This window comes from Sclerotinia sclerotiorum, genomic scaffold (genome assembly GCF_000146945.2).
Source record: "Sclerotinia sclerotiorum 1980 UF-70 scaffold_14 genomic scaffold, whole genome shotgun sequence".
Taxonomy (NCBI): domain Eukaryota; kingdom Fungi; phylum Ascomycota; class Leotiomycetes; order Helotiales; family Sclerotiniaceae; genus Sclerotinia; species Sclerotinia sclerotiorum.
Genome location: NW_001820822.1, coordinates 830,678 through 847,847, shown reverse-complemented (window position 1 = coordinate 847,847; position 17,170 = coordinate 830,678). Strand labels below are relative to the sequence as shown.

General features: G+C 38.2%; 4 protein-coding genes across 4 annotated transcripts; 2 read left to right on the top strand and 2 right to left on the bottom strand.

Moving 5' to 3' along the window:
• Nucleotides 1–1,992: 1,992 nt before the first annotated feature.
• SS1G_09919 (hypothetical protein) lies at nucleotides 1,993–4,246 on the bottom strand (the record flags this gene model as incomplete). The annotated part of the gene is made up of 2 exons (XM_001589236.1): nucleotides 1,993–2,823; nucleotides 2,885–4,246. The coding sequence occupies 2 exons, from the start codon at nucleotides 4,244–4,246 to the stop codon at nucleotides 1,993–1,995; spliced, it is 2,193 nt and encodes a 730-aa protein (XP_001589286.1).
• A 5,620-nt stretch (nucleotides 4,247–9,866) lies between these two features.
• SS1G_09918 (predicted protein) lies at nucleotides 9,867–10,313 on the top strand (the record flags this gene model as incomplete). Its single annotated transcript, XM_001589235.1, has 2 exons — nucleotides 9,867–9,908; nucleotides 10,158–10,313. The coding sequence occupies 2 exons, from the start codon at nucleotides 9,867–9,869 to the stop codon at nucleotides 10,311–10,313; spliced, it is 198 nt and encodes a 65-aa protein (XP_001589285.1).
• Nucleotides 10,314–11,142: 829 nt separating this feature from the next.
• Nucleotides 11,143–11,846, bottom strand: SS1G_09917 (hypothetical protein; the record flags this gene model as incomplete). Its single annotated transcript, XM_001589234.1, has 2 exons — nucleotides 11,143–11,728; nucleotides 11,785–11,846. 2 exons carry the CDS (start codon nucleotides 11,844–11,846, stop codon nucleotides 11,143–11,145), a joined length of 648 nt encoding a protein of 215 aa, XP_001589284.1.
• A 4,389-nt stretch (nucleotides 11,847–16,235) lies between these two features.
• Nucleotides 16,236–17,164, top strand: SS1G_09916 (predicted protein; the record flags this gene model as incomplete). Its single annotated transcript, XM_001589233.1, has 4 exons — nucleotides 16,236–16,250; nucleotides 16,568–16,670; nucleotides 16,718–16,810; nucleotides 17,010–17,164. 4 exons carry the CDS (start codon nucleotides 16,236–16,238, stop codon nucleotides 17,162–17,164), a joined length of 366 nt encoding a protein of 121 aa, XP_001589283.1.
• Nucleotides 17,165–17,170: the final 6 nt, after the last annotated feature.

Genomic DNA, 17,170 nt, shown 5'->3' with positions numbered 1-17,170 from the left:
GGGGGGGGGGGGATAGGTTGAGGGATGCGGGGGTGGGCGTTGGTGGGTTCTTTGTTGTGAGGTGAGTGTGGGTGTGAGGGTTTGAGGGTGTGAGGGTGTGAGGGTGTGAGGGTGTGAGGGTGTGAGGGTGTGAGGGTGTGAGGGTGTGAGGGTGTGAGGGTGTGAGGGTGTGAGGGTGTGAGGGTGTGAGGGTGTGAGGGTGTGAGGGTGTGAGGGTGTGAGGGTGTGAGGGTGTGAGGGTGTGAGGGTGTGAGGGTGTCAGGATGAGGAGGTTGGGTGGAGATGTATAATAGAAATGGCTTGTAGGAGTGGTGGTTGGTGAGATAGTTTAATTTTTAATATCTAATATCTAATCCAGCTTTATATATATCTATAAAATAATAAATATCCTTAACAAATATATAATAAAACTTGAAAAAAAAAATCAATACAACTCTTAGCATCCAGACCCAAATGTTACGCCGGGTAACAAGAAGACGCTCACGTGTTACCAATATCATGTGACTGACTCAGTGAGGATCAGCAAGCTCAGTACTGAGCCATACTGATCCTACTGATCAGCTAGAACACGAAGGTCTATATAATCAAGATGGATTTCCTTTGTATAGAGCTTCGTGCTCAAGATCAATCATTTAGTATACTCTACTATTAGTTACGAATTGCATATCATTATTGTCATTACTTAAGTCCCTGCTTGACGCCTAGTTATAAACCACCTCGAGAGCCTAGAGCACTTCCACGTGATCTAGACGGCAAACCTCGTAACACCAAAGTCCAAAATCCAAAATAATAATATTTTTATTTATTTTAATTTAATATATATCAATCTCTTTTTATTTAATTAATCTTTTTCTTTGAGAAAAATTAAAATTAAAAATATATTTCTATACTATTTATTAAAAATCTAATAAAAAGATAATAAAATGGAATTTTAAGAATATCTTCTCTCCATTCCCCATCTCTCATGTGCTACCCCCACCACTACAATCCAATCTCACCAATCCCTATCAGTCTCCGTAGCAAAAAGCCAACATCCATCCCCCATAACAAATAGAACACATTAAAAAACCTCACAAGGAAATCTCACCCTAAACCCTCACCCTAAACCTCACAAAAACCATTCAAAAAAGTCAATAAAAAGTATTCCTTTATCATTCCTATCTAACTACCAAATATCTTCCATTCCCCTTCCCATATCTAGCTAAGTAAAGTACCATCTTCCTAATACCATCATCTCATTTTGCATTTTATAAACATTCTCTAACCAGCCTCATAACCAGATGAATGAGTTGGCAGGCCCAGCAAAATATCGCTTCTCTTCTCATTCACGATCTCCAGAATTTCATTGCTGAATAATAGTAAACCCAGTCAATCAATCAATCAGCCAGACCACTCAAATGGTAGGATCATGTAAAAAGCCATCAAATCGATTCAAAGCACAGCTTTTTCTTGGTTCAATAACATCTCATGCCAGTCAATTGAAATTCCTTCATCGTCAATTCATCTCACTTCTCTGCTCCCACCCTCTCTTAACTTCCCATCAATGACTAGCATCAAAACCTGAAAGACTCAGACCTAACTTTTTCCTAAGAAAAGAAAGGTACCTCGAAAATAAAAAAGCTTCGTCGTAGAAATGAGAATGTCCATAGATACACATTACTGTTATTAGCCCATGTAATAAGTGTATTAATATTGCTTGTGAACTCCTCCGAAAAACAACGTAAAAAAGAAAAAACTAAAAACACCATCCACAAAAATATTGCAAACTCTGTGCAAAGGAGTGAAGAAGGAAAATATTGAACAATTTGCTCAATGATGAGATGAAAATGCGTCAATAGAAACTTGTGTACATTCGTCGTTCTGTTCATATCGAATTTAATTTGTTGGATCCAGTTCCCAGTTGCGCCATATGTAAGACCCTATCTTTATACTTGAAGGAAGTCTATACTGAGGCATAGATGATCTATTACCCCTGCTAGATAGATATGTGAATTACAAGGCTTGACCTGGAAGAGGCTTTCTTTCTACTGGACTTCTGATGTTTGGAGGAGATGAAGGAGCATCCATTGGTGCTGTTGCAGTAATTGGAGGACTTGGTTGTCTGGAAATAGGATCGGTATCCGAATCACTGCGAGCACGTCCCTCATTTGGTGGAGTCACTTGTTGATTTGTTGGAGTGAGTGGTCGCTGCTGGTTTGCCTGAACTTGTGGAATTGTGATGCTTGGTGCAGGTAGACCTTGTGGTGTCATTGAACGTTTTTGATTTGGGTGATTTGGAGGAACCATTGGACGTTGACCTTGAGGTGTCAAGGGTCTGTTACCAGCGGGCGACATTGTTCTAGAAGGACCTTGCATCATTCCAGGGCTACGAGGAGGACCTTGACCATTTGGTTGCATTGGTCTTGGAGGTCCATTTGGTAAGGGTCCATTTGGCGACAAAGATTTAGGAGGACCTTGCTTCATACCAGGACCACGAGGAGGACCTTGTCCATTCGATTGCATTGGTCTTGGTGGTCCATTTGGTGATGGTCCGTTTGATGGCATAGGTCTTGGGGGTCCGTTTGGTGATGGTCCGTTTGATTGCATGGGTCTTGGTGGTCCGTTTGGTGATGGTCCATTTGGTGTCATTGTTCGATTACCCACTGGAGACGATGGATAAGGTGGACCATCCTTGTTGGGAATGCGAGGAGGACCTTGTTGACTGCGCATAGCAGGTGAACCTTGAGGACCAGCTTGTTGAGGACGAGGTTTAACAGGTCTAGTAGAAAGACAAGTTCGAGGAACAACACCTTGTTTAGAACGGTCGAGACGGATACAAAGAGCCTGTTTTTCGTTAGCATGTGGATTATCGAATGAAATTAAAAGAAAAGTGAAAACCACTTACCCATCCATCATCATATTCATGCAAGATACGAATCAATTGACCAGCTTTTAACTCAAGTTCATCATCCATGGAAGGTGCAAAATCAAGTTGAACTCGGTGAACAGTGGTATTTGGAGGACCACCAGCTGCGACAATAGCCGTACCAGTTGCGGATTGAGCTTGAGTGTTTCCTGATACAGTACTAAATTCAGAGCCAGATGGACTTGGTGGGCTTAAAGCTGTGTTGCTTTTGGTAGTGAAGTCTATTTGTCTAAGACCATTTCCAGCTTTAGAAGCACTGCGAGCTAGACCAACGGGTTTGACTTGAGCGGGAGCAGGGGCACCTTGAGCGGGAGGAGTAGTAGGGCTAGCAGTGGTAGCAGTGGTAGAAAGCGCGACAGCAGTACCGGCAGAGGCAGCAATTATTTCACCTCCAGCGTTCAAACCTTCTATGACAGGTGGACCATTGGTATTGGGTGTATCAATAGCTTCCGCGTGGTTTCCAAATGGGTTGTTCATGTTTTGTTCCTGTCCTACAGATTGGGTAGTTATTATTGGCGTCAACATGCTACCGGTTTGAGCTGGTGCTTGATTGAGGCCTTGCTTCTCGTTGAAGGGCTGGAATTCTGTAACCGGACGCAGAGATAATTGATGAGCTGCTCCTCCTTGAGCCGCACCTAGACTTGCTAGGCGTGCAGCTTCCGCACGTTCAACTTCTGCTCGTCGAGCAGAGGAAGCTTCCATGGCCGATTTTTCATCATCGAGACGTTCTCTCTTAGCAGCCTGCTTCTTCTTCCTAAAGAAGAACAAGAGGAGTACAAGTAAGGCTCCAAGCAATAGTAAGATTCCAACAACCAATCCTGCTTTACCACCCGTACTCATACCGGAACTTGATGTGTCTGCAGCAGAAGTAGCAGTAGAAGATGCACTCGCGGAGGTACCAGTTGCTGAACTTGATGTTGGTGCATTATTGGTGGCGGCAAGAAGAGCAACTGAACTTCCTACAGATGATGTCGCGATAATGGAACTGGGAAGCTCGGTGGAGCTGGAAGCAGAAGTCTCAAGAGTGGAAGCGGCGGATGAAGTGTGAGTTTGACTTGAGGAACTGGAACTTGTTGTTTTGGCGGCGGTAGTTTTGGTTGAAGAAGATGTTGTCTTCTCAACTTCAGCTGATGTTGTTTCATCATCTTGTCCGACAGTTGAGTAGCCTGCAATTGATCCGCTGAAGGTTGGTGCAGCCGTTACATATACGACTGATACAATTGTTTGCAATGCTGGATCTGGATTGGGTTTCCTGACCTCAATTGGTGCTGCAATTTCATCTTGTTCACCTAATCCAAAGCGTCTCGCATGACGGGCATGTTGATGAGAACGACCTTTCATCTTTAGAGATCGAAGTTTGCGTATCGAATAAGTATTGTGGATGGTCGTTAATTATTATTCGAAGTTGCGAAATCTTTCGAATTGGAATGAAGTATTTCGTTGCTGGTGTACGATATTGGTGAGATGATTGTAATTATCAATTATTCATCGGCTAGTAATGTCGCAGTATGTAACTTTTATTCGAATAAAGGTGATGTGGTGGTGGCCGATCGCGTTTGTGCGGTTGGTGAAAAGAATGTAAATCGATTATTTGGATTTTCTGTCGCTGAGACTGTGTTTTGATCGGTTCAATGTTGTTGAGTAAACAATTCTCAGGATTCGAATTGTCGATGAATTTTATTGATCCTCGTCGATAAAAGAAGGACGACGAGATAGAGTTATTTTTGACTCTAAACTCTAGAGATGTGGAGGATTTGAGGGGAGGAAAAAGCAACGATGATGGTTAATTTTGGGAAGAGGGAGAAAGAAAAAAAAGGTAAAGAAAGAGTGATGGGCGTGGTGTGCTTGAGGTTGTGGTTGTGGTGTAATGGGTGGTACAAGCGTAGGTACGTACCTAGTAGGTAGGTAGGTACTTCACTTCCCTTCGTAAATCCGCACTCTACCATGGAAAAGGGTTCGTCTCTTCTTTCTTGGTGGTATCCTAAGAACTTTGGAGCGGATTGCGGAGAAATGGTTGAAAATCCATGCTAATTATGCAAACTAATTTAATTCATCGATCCAATTATTTCCTTTTCAAGTTAAGATCAATTTCTTGCAGTTCTTGACATTTGCATGGGAATTTAGGATGTGTGCGTGGTTTACGGAGTTGGGGATCTTTTACCATGATGTTTACTACCTACGCTACCTATTTCTAGCGACAAATCAGGAACGACGCAGGGGAATCAGATTATACCTTAATCCTAAAATAGATAAGCTCCAGGTACAAGCCACGGACCCTTCCATCAATTACGCGTGTTATTGGTGAATGGGATGGAAATGAAATTAAGTCTCTCATGGATGGTCATGGATGTTTGGAGCTTTACCCTATCATTGATTAGTACACCCTTATTCCCTGCCGCATACTGCAGGTGATAATGTGCCAATGCCATGCATAATCAGGAACAGGAATAACCTACCTGGGCCTAATAAATACAAACGGAAGGAATTGAAAAGTGATTTGTTGAGTGATGAATTAAGAGGACGAATGAAAGAAAGAATCAATTGAAGAGTGTGATAGGATAAATGAGAGAGGAAAGAAATGAGAAATAGAAACGAATCATCTCTATTCAAGTATTTATACAAGTAGGTACTTGATCATTATTGACATCTTTTCCATAATCATAAACATCTTCATCCCAAGCAAAAGATACGAGTATCCACCATCTTTAAGGTTATCATCTCGGTGCCACGTACTACTCAGTCATATTAACATCAAATTATACGTCCGTACAAGCGCTTCGGTACCGATTTAAAATCTCCTGCCCTCAATATCTACCTAGTATCTTTACTTTGATTTTACGAATATCGATATCTTCACCTACCTATCTAGAAAGTTTCCATTCGAAATTGATTAAAGCCGTCAGTCAGTCAGTCAGTCAGTCAGTCGGTCAACCTTCAAGTAAATACACTAAAATCATACTATTCTAGAAAAATCAACATTCGAGTTACATTATTTTAGTATCAGCTAGTTATGCTCAGATACCTAATGCAAGTATGTATATGATTCAGGAGCACTCTTTCAGGACACCCGTGTATCTTTCCCGTATCCAGAGATTGGGAGAAAATTCACAGATATTTAAGATCTTACATTTGCCTACCTACCTAAATCAATTCACAAATGCATACATCCAGATTCTACATATCCAACAACATCGACATCGTCGCACAAAAAAACAAAAAAAAAAACAGTAACAGACAAAGATCTACAAAAGATCTCCCCAGCTTCCATCAAAACACGACTTTCCCTATGTACTAAAACACTCCATAACCATACCTTTATAACAAAATACCTATTTACCTAGGTATCTATACACAGCCACATCACATCTCTCACATTTTTATTTATAATTACGAAGATCCTCATTTTCCCATTTTCTTATCTTTCTACCCAAGTAATCACGCACATAAAATTTAAAATTAACATCACGACGATCCAAGATCCTCGAAGAGCACTAGTCACTTTTCATCATCATCATCATCATATTCCGTAGGTAGGTATGTTATGTTAATTTTGTGTAGGTAGGTAGTGCACGTGCACATATCGTGACTTTGTGATTCTGTGACGTTCGTTTTGGGTGATATGTATGAGTACAATGTATTAATTAGGTGGATATATTGATTTTATGGAAGGTAAGTAGTAAGTAAGAAAAGATTGGGATTGTTTTTGTAGAATTATTAAATTGGAAGTTCTTATGGTTGGTTTGGTGGTGGACTTTATTATATCTTGAGATGGGTGGATGGCATTGGGTGTTAATTTGATCACGTGGTACATTTCGCAAGTCTGCAGCGTTTGAACTTCCACTAGATTTTAGCACTGGTAACGCAAGTTGAATTTACTATAAGATGACAAACCCTGTGAGAGTTCAAAAAATGTTTGATTTCATGATATATTTATTGTGTCAAGCAAATTAGTCAGATCACTTATGCTATTATTACCCTAAAAAACCCGTGCCGAATAATCTCATAGCAGAAAAGACTAGAAGGACTTTATATATTACATCATCAGAAGAACTGTCGCAAACAAATATACCATCCAGAACTGCATTTCAACTCTCTTAACAGCAATCTTGTGTTGCAGGTAAATGGATACTCTGTACACTAATCAGCATGTATTAAGTCTAGTACCCTACTTTTAGGCCACCCCCGAATATGGGCCACCCTTTTTGTTACAACGGCTTCTGGCCTCGTATCATATGACCACATACGAAGTCATGTGATCCCTTCGATCCCTTCGATAAAGGGATCGAAGGGGCCGAAGGAACGATAGGTATGAAAGTCTATATAATCAAGATGGATTTCCTTTGTATAGAGCTTCGTGCTCAAGATCAATCATTTAGTATACTCTACTATTAGTTACGAATTGCATATCATTGTCATTACTTTAAGTCCCTGCTTGACGCCTAGTTATAAACCACCTCGAGAGCCTAGAGCACTTCCACGTGATCTAGATGGCAAACCTCATAACATACAAATTGAAAATCATAATTTCAACTTTCAATTTCTCGACCAATAAAATCGCGAAAAATCTGAAATTTTCAGAATCTACTATTATATAAGTAATAAATCTATATTCTGAATTTAAGAGAATTATATCCATAAATAAGAAAGTTATAAAAGTCGATTTTTGTCATTTTTGGTGAGGAAAGTGGCCCATATTAGGGGGTGGCCCAAAAGTAGGGTACTAGACTTATGGTGTGTTAAAGGATGACCATGAACTTCTTTGACATAGTGTAGAATTGTTACGAGGTTTGCCGTCTAGATCACGTGGAAGTGCTCTAGGCTCTCGAAGTGATTTATAACTAGGCGTCAAGCAGGGACTTAAAGTAATGACAATGATATGCAATTCGTAACTAATAGTAGAGTATACTAAATGATTGATCTTGAGCACGAAGCTCTATACAAAGGGAATCCATCTTGATTATATAGATATTCATGCTCCCTTGGATCCTTTTGGATCCTAAGCTCCAAAGGCTCCATTGGATCCTTTTGGATCCTCAAGCTCCAAAAGCTCCAAGTCACGTGCTTTCTGACAGTGCGTGCACATACGATCTTAAGGTGGCCCAGATCACATATTAATTCGATGAAATCTGATCGCTTTTGCACAAGGCCCAAGCTCTCCTAATTAGTCAATTGTTACTATCGTAACAAGAATATCATATCTTGAATTGGAGGGAAATGAAAGCAATAAAAATTATAAGATGATGAAACTCGTACTTGCAAGAAGGAATATAAAGTTTTGTGTTTGTAATCTTGATTGGTGTCTTGGGAATGGATTTTTAGATTAGGGTTTTTAATAATTTAATTTTATATATAATTTTATAATGAAAAGCTTTTGAATTTAAAATTTTTATAAAAATAATAAATAATAAATAATAAATAATATGTTAAAAGGAATGACCTCACACAGGGAATAGTGGGAAGCTGATAGGGCAGAACTGAGGTAATATTGGTCTAGTAGGTTAATCTCTCTTCTAAGTTCTACGGAAGTGCGAAGCTCTCTGTAAGAGAGCTTCTCAATCTAGTCCTAACAGGACTAGTGCCCTGTGCACGTGCTACGCAGGAACCATTCACTTTAACATAATATTAAATATTAAATATTAAAAGTATAACTAAGAGGGGTATTGTGACCAAAAGGGTGTTTATAGACCAGCAATTGTATTTAACTTAGAATCTACAGGTGAAGAGCACCTGTAGATGGGGATAGCTACTCTATATATACACAAATGAATGGCCTAGCCGCAATGGCTAGGCAAAAAGAAGTCATATTTATTCCTCCAATGATCTTACTTTACCGATAACCATTGATACCTAGTACTTGTCCGGATCTGATCCTCAGGTCACCTAAATCGCATACTAATCTCGAGTAATCGTATCATGTGTGGACATGGTTAATGTACCTGAGGTTTCTTATATAATAAAGGTGGGAGGAAAGCAGGGATTTCCGTCACAGGTATAGTGATATTCACTATAGGCAACGACGATAAAGGTATATGTAGCGCTTGCGCCATTGATATATTCTACCTTTGAATAGAACTTTTCGTAGTATGAGAATAAGATAACCTTTATAATGATTAAATTGATCATTACTACAAAGGATTGGGGAGGGGGTTTAGGGGGTGAAAGTACTGAAAAAGAGAAGTGGTTGGAAGGAGGAGAGCTAGGATAAAGGATGGCAAAGGAGATTTTAATGATAATAAATAATAAAACTTATTTTGTTAATATTAGACGATGGCATTGACGGTGATAGGAATAACAACAAAAAGACTGTTAAAAGAACCGGTAATACCAGAGTCAAAAATCAATTCTTCAAATCAACGGAACGATTTTTCGGGGGAAGCAGCACCTATTGTTGGGTTTCTTGAGACCAGAAAGAGTATCAGATTGAATTGATTGATTCTCTAGCTAAGCAGTTAAGCTGCGAGCATATATTCAAAAAAAAATGAAGGAATAAGGTTAGGTATTCAGCCTTCGGAATTAAAGTGCTTTGAAATCAAAAATATTGAAAGGAAACAAACAGTATACCAAAAAGGAAAGAATGAATTAAAAGTTGAGTTTTGTTTGCTCCTTATATGCATCATGCAATATATATGCATATGCTGCCAAGATCCCAGGAGGTCAACACCTATACACCAGTGTAGACTCATAACAATACTAATCTCGAAGCATCATTGCTTCTATATATATTACACATTCAATACTACCCCTAAACGATGGGGGTTTGTCATAGTACAGTAGTCATAGTCTCGTATTTGCAGACGGAACTGTTATGGGTATGATGGATATGGTAATTAATAATTATATGTATATATATAGGTGGACAGAGTAATATTTGAGAAGTTGGAGGAGGTGCTCGGAGAAAATATCTATTATATGGGAGATATATAAAAACGTATTCTATACTTGAAGTAAACTTTCATTTACCATGTGTAAGGAGATGGAGGCTTTGAGGAATGTAGTCTTGTGTGTAAGGAAAGTTTATTTGTTGATTTGATATAGATATTTGATATAGTTTTCGATGATTAAATAAATGATTGGGTGGGAACGGAAATAGAAGTAGAAATGAAAGTGCAAGTGACTATTCAGTGATGATAAAAGAAGTAAATATTAAAATAATCTTACATAACAACAGTAATAAAAATTCAACAGCAATATCACAACAGCTTACGAATTTCTGTACTAACCTGGGGCAGTAAGAGGTAAGTCTAATTTTTAGAGTAGGATGCGACATAATATAATGATTACGCAGTTAAAGAAGTCTTTTGGCTTGATGGTTTCAATGTGGGATGTGGTTATGTCTTGTAGGCAGACAAAGAAGGGACTTTTATACTTTGGTAGAGAGGGAGATTTGAGTATAAATGAGGAACGTTAAAGGAATATGGCGAAAGGATGAGGAAGAGTATGGTGAAGTAGAGTAAAAATCAATAGATTATGAATATAGTATATTTTGTAAAGATTAGGTTGAAATGAGTAATAAATATAATTATAAGTATATAAAGAGCTCTCTGTTCATGTTCATCTTTATATTATTCATTCACCTGAAAACGTCAAAAATTAATGGTTGTGGTCTTGTATGAGTCTCGCTCTCTTGATTCTTGATGCGTGGTGGGATTCAATGATTTATGTTGATGAATCAGAGTGGTAGGGAAGAGGACGGTATGTATAGTTTACTGAGTTTATTATTCGGTGAAAGTAAACAGAAAATGATGATTAGTTCCCACAATAGCAATGAACATGTATAGATAAATGATGGGAAATACGATGACAGCGATATTTTGGGAGTTGAAATTCTACAAATCCTGGCTAGAAAAATTATTCAGAGATCATATATTCCTAGCTGTCTCTCGTAGAAACCTTTCACAAAGATAGAGACGTTTATGTTTTGAGATCTAAAGGTATTTACCAATGCTTTCGAATTCTTCAGACCATAAGTCTGGTACCCTACTTTTGGACCACCCCTCTTTTGGACCATTTTTTTATACCAAAAATCATGATTTTCATTTATTAATAACTTTACAATTAATTGATAAAATTGAATGAAATTTAAATGATAGTTTTACTATATAATTATTAATAGAATCTGAAAATTTCTGACTTTTTGTAATTTTATTGATTGAGATATTAATGATTAAAATTTTAATTTTTGTTTTATAACGTGACTTGACTAGAAGTGGGTCATGTCATGATATGGGTCACAAAAATCATATTTTCCTATTTGACCTTGTCCTACATGCTACAGGGTGATCCACAACTATCACTGATCCAACTGAACTATCATTATCCTCTTCTTCTTCCATCTCTTCTTCTACTTGATCAATTTGACGCTTAGATGGTCTACCATGTCGTCGTTTAGGCAAGGGTGTCTGTTCAGCCTCCTCGATGATTTTCAATACTTCTTCAGTACTAAATACAAATTCACCTTTTAATTTTATTCTCTTTCCATTTTTTCGTTTCTTTCGTGTCTCAAGTAACTCTTTATATTCTTGAAGTTCCTTTCGAAGAATAGCATTTTCAGCATTTAAGCTTTCAATCTGATGGGTAATTCGCTTTGCATATCTCTGTACTGGAGAAGTAAGCAGATTATTAGCGGATAAAGCTGAATTGAGTACCTTATTTGCTTGTCGCAGCTCAATATCATTCGGGGAAGAGCTATTAAGCAAAGAAAGATCTAGATCTTCTGGATTTGCTGGTGTATTTGGAGTGGAAGGTGGTGGTAAAAGCGGGGTTGGAAGATTATTTAGAACTTGACGAGGACTAAATGGATTCAAACCTGCTCCTTTCCATCCGCTTTTGATATTTTGACAAGTAAGACCTTTTCCTCTTATCTTTTGAAAAAGCTGTACCTAATCAGATCGTTGTATTCGTTGTATTCCTGCTCGAGAGTATCGATCAACCTCTTGGGCATGATATCGTTTCATTGGTCTATACACTCCAATATCTAATAGCTGAAGTAGATGCGAGCAATGAGGTGGTAGAATAAGAAGATCAATCTCCTTCTCAATGCAGAAAGCAATCAAACTTCCTGTAATATGATTAGAATGATTATCCATAATCAATAATCGAGGCTGATCTCCTGATATTTTTCGAGATTCTGGCTCAAAAACCTTATGTATCCATTCAAAGCCATGATTATTAGAAGTCCACCCACTATTGCTTGTTGAGAAATACCAATGTGGAGGAGTATTAGTTGGAATCCATGCAGTATTGGTATTCTGAGCCTTGAAAATGATTATAGGGGGCAAAGAGCTTTTATCTGCATTCACACATTCCAATACAGTTATCCACTCTTGTTTTTTTGCTGTAATCTTCCAATTCGATTTGAGAGTAGAATCCACGATTATACGTGTTGATTCTGTTTCTCCAATTGTATATCCTATCTCATCTATATTATATATATTCTTGAGTTCATAATGTCGTTCTTCGATTCGTGCTTGAAATGTTGAAAACTATGCTGAAATTGTTTCAAATGTGGCTTCTTTATGCCTTGCAGATTCCAATTTACGAGAATAGGTTCCTTTAAGTTTAGGATATCGATCTAAGAACCTATAGATCCATCATTGACCTATATGATTTGATTGAAAAGATGGAGGGGTAGATGATGACGCGAAAATGACGCGCTGATTTAGAATTTCTTGGGCCATTTCTTTCAACAACCCAGGAGTTGCAGGGTATCCAGTAGCTGTCAATCGTGAGATCCATCGTACTAGAGTCTTCTCTTCTACATTGGAAAGTTTTTGAAAGGATTCGTGAGATTGAGAGCATGATTGTCGTCCAGCCATTCGATTTATTAGGGTTGACTTCGGAATCTTAAAATGAATAGCAGCACTTCGAATTGAGGTAAATTCTTTATTTTTTAGACTTTCTATAGCCTTTTGAATATTATCTTCCGATTCATTATGATTTGATGACTTTCGATCCATTGTGTGTTGAATAAACGCGTAAAATAAAGAAATGAGGGGGTGATTTTGACCTATATTGTGACCAAAAGGGTGTTTATAGACCAGCAATTGTATTTAACTTAGAATCTACAGGTGAAGAGCACCTGTAGATGGGGATAGCTACTCTATATATACACAAATGAATGGCCTAGCCGCAATGGCTAGGCAAAAAGAAGTCATATTTATTCCTCCAATGATCTTACTTTACCGATAACCATTGATACCTAGTACTTGTCCGGATCTGATCCTCAGGTCACCTAAATCGCATACTAATCTCGAGTAATCGTATCATGTGTGGACATGGTTAATGTACCTGAGGTTTCTTATATAATAAAGGTGGGAGGAAAGCAGGGATTTCCGTCACATATATCATGACATGACCCACTTCTATTCAAGTCACGTTATATAATTTATATATAAATTTAAAATCCTTAAAATCTTGAATAACTTTTCAACAAAAATTATTTCAAATTTTAATGTTTTTTGAATTTATATGTAAATTTTATACAAATCGAAAATCGAAATTTCAATCTTCAAAATATCGATCAATAAAATTGTGAAGAATCTGAAATTTTCAGAATCTTTTTATATTCATATGGAAATGTTGTTATTAATATTTTAATTGATTTTATGTATTCGTTGTTGAATCATTAATAACTGAAAATGGTAATTTTTGGTGTAAAAGGGTGGTCCAAAAGAGGGGTAATCCAAAAGTAGGGTACTAGACTTAGTCCACGGTATTTATATGCCTATTCATTCATGAATTAAGGAAGGGGAGGGTAGTAAGAGAATACAATCACTCTTCAGTTAGGTCAATCCAGATCTAAGGAATGGACAGGTAAGAGTCGTCACTGACTAGAAAATTCTCTTCCAATCTAAAAGCGGTACTCATAGATCATTGGTAAACATCTGTAAGAGATCAGTTCATGAAGTTTTCTTGGGAGTTTACTACTCGTAGGGGGACTTATCCAATATAACAAGTCAAGGCACGAGTTAATTATGAGAAAAAAGGTCCATTTATTAATACGACTTAGCAATAAATTCTGCAAAGGATATATTTCAAGTACCGGTTTGCGAATAGCGGGGTTCGCAATAGATAGTCACGATGATATTTTTGTTTCCGAAAACAACATTAAAATTTTTTAGTAGATGTCAATTCATTAAAAAGCGATATCGACAGCGTCACCCGTGGGGAATAGAATATACTCATACCGACAGCGGCGTAACTAAGTTGAATAATTTCCTCACACCATGACTCTGAGAATCTTTTCCGAACTTATAATGTGAGCAGAACATGTATGAGAAATGTACATTAAGATCGAGAGATAGATCTTGCGAGGCGTCGGTTATGTACATATCAAGTGAAACTACACTTTAGGTACTATTCCATATATTGAAGGACTTTATTCAATACTCGGCGTTATTAGCTAAAGTCCATATGCAGTTTAAGCATTGTTGCAGTAAGATATTAGTTCCATCAAAAGACGGGAAGTATATATCCTATGATCGCTCGGAAAAGGACATACGCAAACTTATATATTATTACTAGAAACCATTTTACTCCGTGTATTGACCTCCTTTGCCGCATTAAATATGTATTAGGATATGGGTTTGAGAGAAATTCATCACAGCTAACTCTTCGCTAGAGAGCAAACCTGAAACAAGGTAATGGTTCTGTTGTCTTGCAAGCACTAGCATAGCAATTATATTATCACATACAGCATCAAAATCCTTTTAGGTATTTTGGTTCAAGCTCTCATATATCGCTTGCAAGGTACCATATTGGAATAAAATTCTGGGACGCATTTTGGTACAAATAAGAATCCGTGACAGCTGTTGACGATAACGGATGCCCGAAGATTAGGCCAAAAAAGAAGAAAATATAGCAAACGCCGGGGATAATGGTATTTAAAGGAGATATGATGAGAATTGCCTATGTATCTGTGTTGCCAGAATATATATGCATCATGTTTTGCCATTGATGAGGGAACGTGACATTTGGCATCGTCAATCGGAGTTTTGAAGTTTTTTTTAAAAAAAACTTCGGCATTGTTCGAGCACCCGGCAAAAGAGGATATATATAATCGCTTTACACATCTTCAAATATATGAAAGCGATATGAGAACAATCGAAAAGTAATAATATATCAATAACTTTAAATTTCGGGCAACAATTTTTCATCGGGACCGAAAAAGCCGCTCTTTCTCGTCAAAATATAGGAGATCCGAGAGCTATCAATTAATAAGACTGAAACTCCACTGTAATTACCGAGTGAGATCACAAACCAGGAACTGCTCTGATACAGCGCTAAAATTTCGCGCTAGGATGAGGCTTGGGATTATTTTTCTGAAGCGTGAGAGCCGCAAAGTGGAGTTTACGAACGGCAGCGGCGGAATTGTGTGTGAGGATTTATATTAATATCAATGTTGTTATTATAAGGAAGAGATGGTAAATGGGATATTATTATTATTAGACGGGTATAATAGATGTGCAACATTTGAGTTTTGAGGTCTGGAAGCTTTTCGCAGAGATTGCTCAAAAGGAAAGAAAGTGGAAGAGAGTGGAAGGAAGTGGAGATGGGTTGGAGACGCTTGTTTCTGGAGGCGGGAATTGCTGGTAGAGATGTGGGATGGAGATATTGTATTATTGCTAGGTAGGTATAATAGACATGCAACAAAACGACTAAAGAAGGAAAAGAGAAGGGGGTGGAGAAAGGGTGGAAATTAAATAAATCGTGGCTTGTGTTCGGGTTTAGATGGGTGTAGTACAATTCTGATGGTATATTATTAGAAGGGGTATATCAGATGTGCAACAAATACTCCATTTAGGTCTTAGAGCAGGATGTAATGGAGAAGGAGCCATGAACAATATAAGCTGAGGTGAGACTTGGAGTAGGATATGGATGACTTGTTCCTCTGAGTTGCCCAACTCGTAAATGGGGTTGAGAGGGACTATTCCCAGATGACTTCATCCGTCCTTAGTCAAAACACAAATTTAAACTTTGGACGTACCTAAGTCCAAAACTTTCCAGAAAACTTAAAAAAGAGGTTCTTCTGGCCGTCCGTGCACTTTCTTCTAGAAGCTCAATCCAAAAACTTTACTTTGCCCTGAAATTATTAGCACGATGGATCTCTTGTATTCTTCGAACCAAGCTCTCACGAACCCCTAAGTTATCTGCAGAGATCTGCCTTCATATCTCGCATCATTAATGCTTAGCCATTCCTTCGATCACCTCGTAAACAAAATGTTGCACATCTAATTCAAGGTTCTAATAATATCATTCATCACTAGATTTTCTGTCAAAGAACTTCCCTTGACTTCGCCTCGATCATGGAGCCATCTCCCACTTCCAAAAGATGTCAAGGAATGTGGTAAGCTTAAGTTACTCGCGAAATTACAAGTGGAGAGGTAGAATTGTAGGCTACGACGCATATGAAGGAAAGAGTGGGGGAACAGAAGGTAGCGGATTATATAGTGATCTAAGCTTTTCTAGGCAAAGACTTTGCATGTAAGATCTTAATATCTTACAACCGCTGTTGGTCAATCATATTCCAACGGTCGACTACATCAACACATCAGTGGAGGGACCGGTGGGATTTGTTTGCTTATGATACCTCCAACTCTTTCAACAAAAGCAGTCAACCGCATTTGTGGTGTTAGTACAGCTACTCTAGACTATTACCTGTAGTTCTTTCTTAAGCTATGTGACGTTACCAGCTGCTGTCTGAAGCTGGTTGAACCTCGAGTGCATAGACAGGATGACATGCAGTCACAAGCTCTTGGTAGTCTTCGTGAGCTTGCCAGTGTCTGGGCCTCGATGTTATACACCTAAATTTAGCTTTAGATCCAGGTGTTGTCATAACTCAGATTCCAAGGCCACAAATGTTGAAAAGTTTTGAAGCAACTTCTAAAGTCGAAATTAGTTGTCGGGGTAAGTGCTTGACATGAGTCAAGTACTTATTTCTATCCATGAATGGGTCCCAGGGCTATCAAAGTACGATGAGTTCTGCATGCAACGTGCACTTGTTCTTTTTGGAATTGGTGATTCCATGACCTTTTCTTCTCGATTGAAAGCAGATCAGTCAACTCTGAGATCCTCAAATATCATCTTATCATTCTTTAATGAGCAGGATATAAAGACTTTCGAGAACAGGATGATATTGAAAATCCGAAGTCCATTCAATGCGTTCAAGTTGAGAACGTAGTATCGATTTCCGAGCATGTACCTAGCTCATTAGAAAGGGGAGTTGAATACATCATTTATGAGGATATAGAAATGAAATAGAAAAAA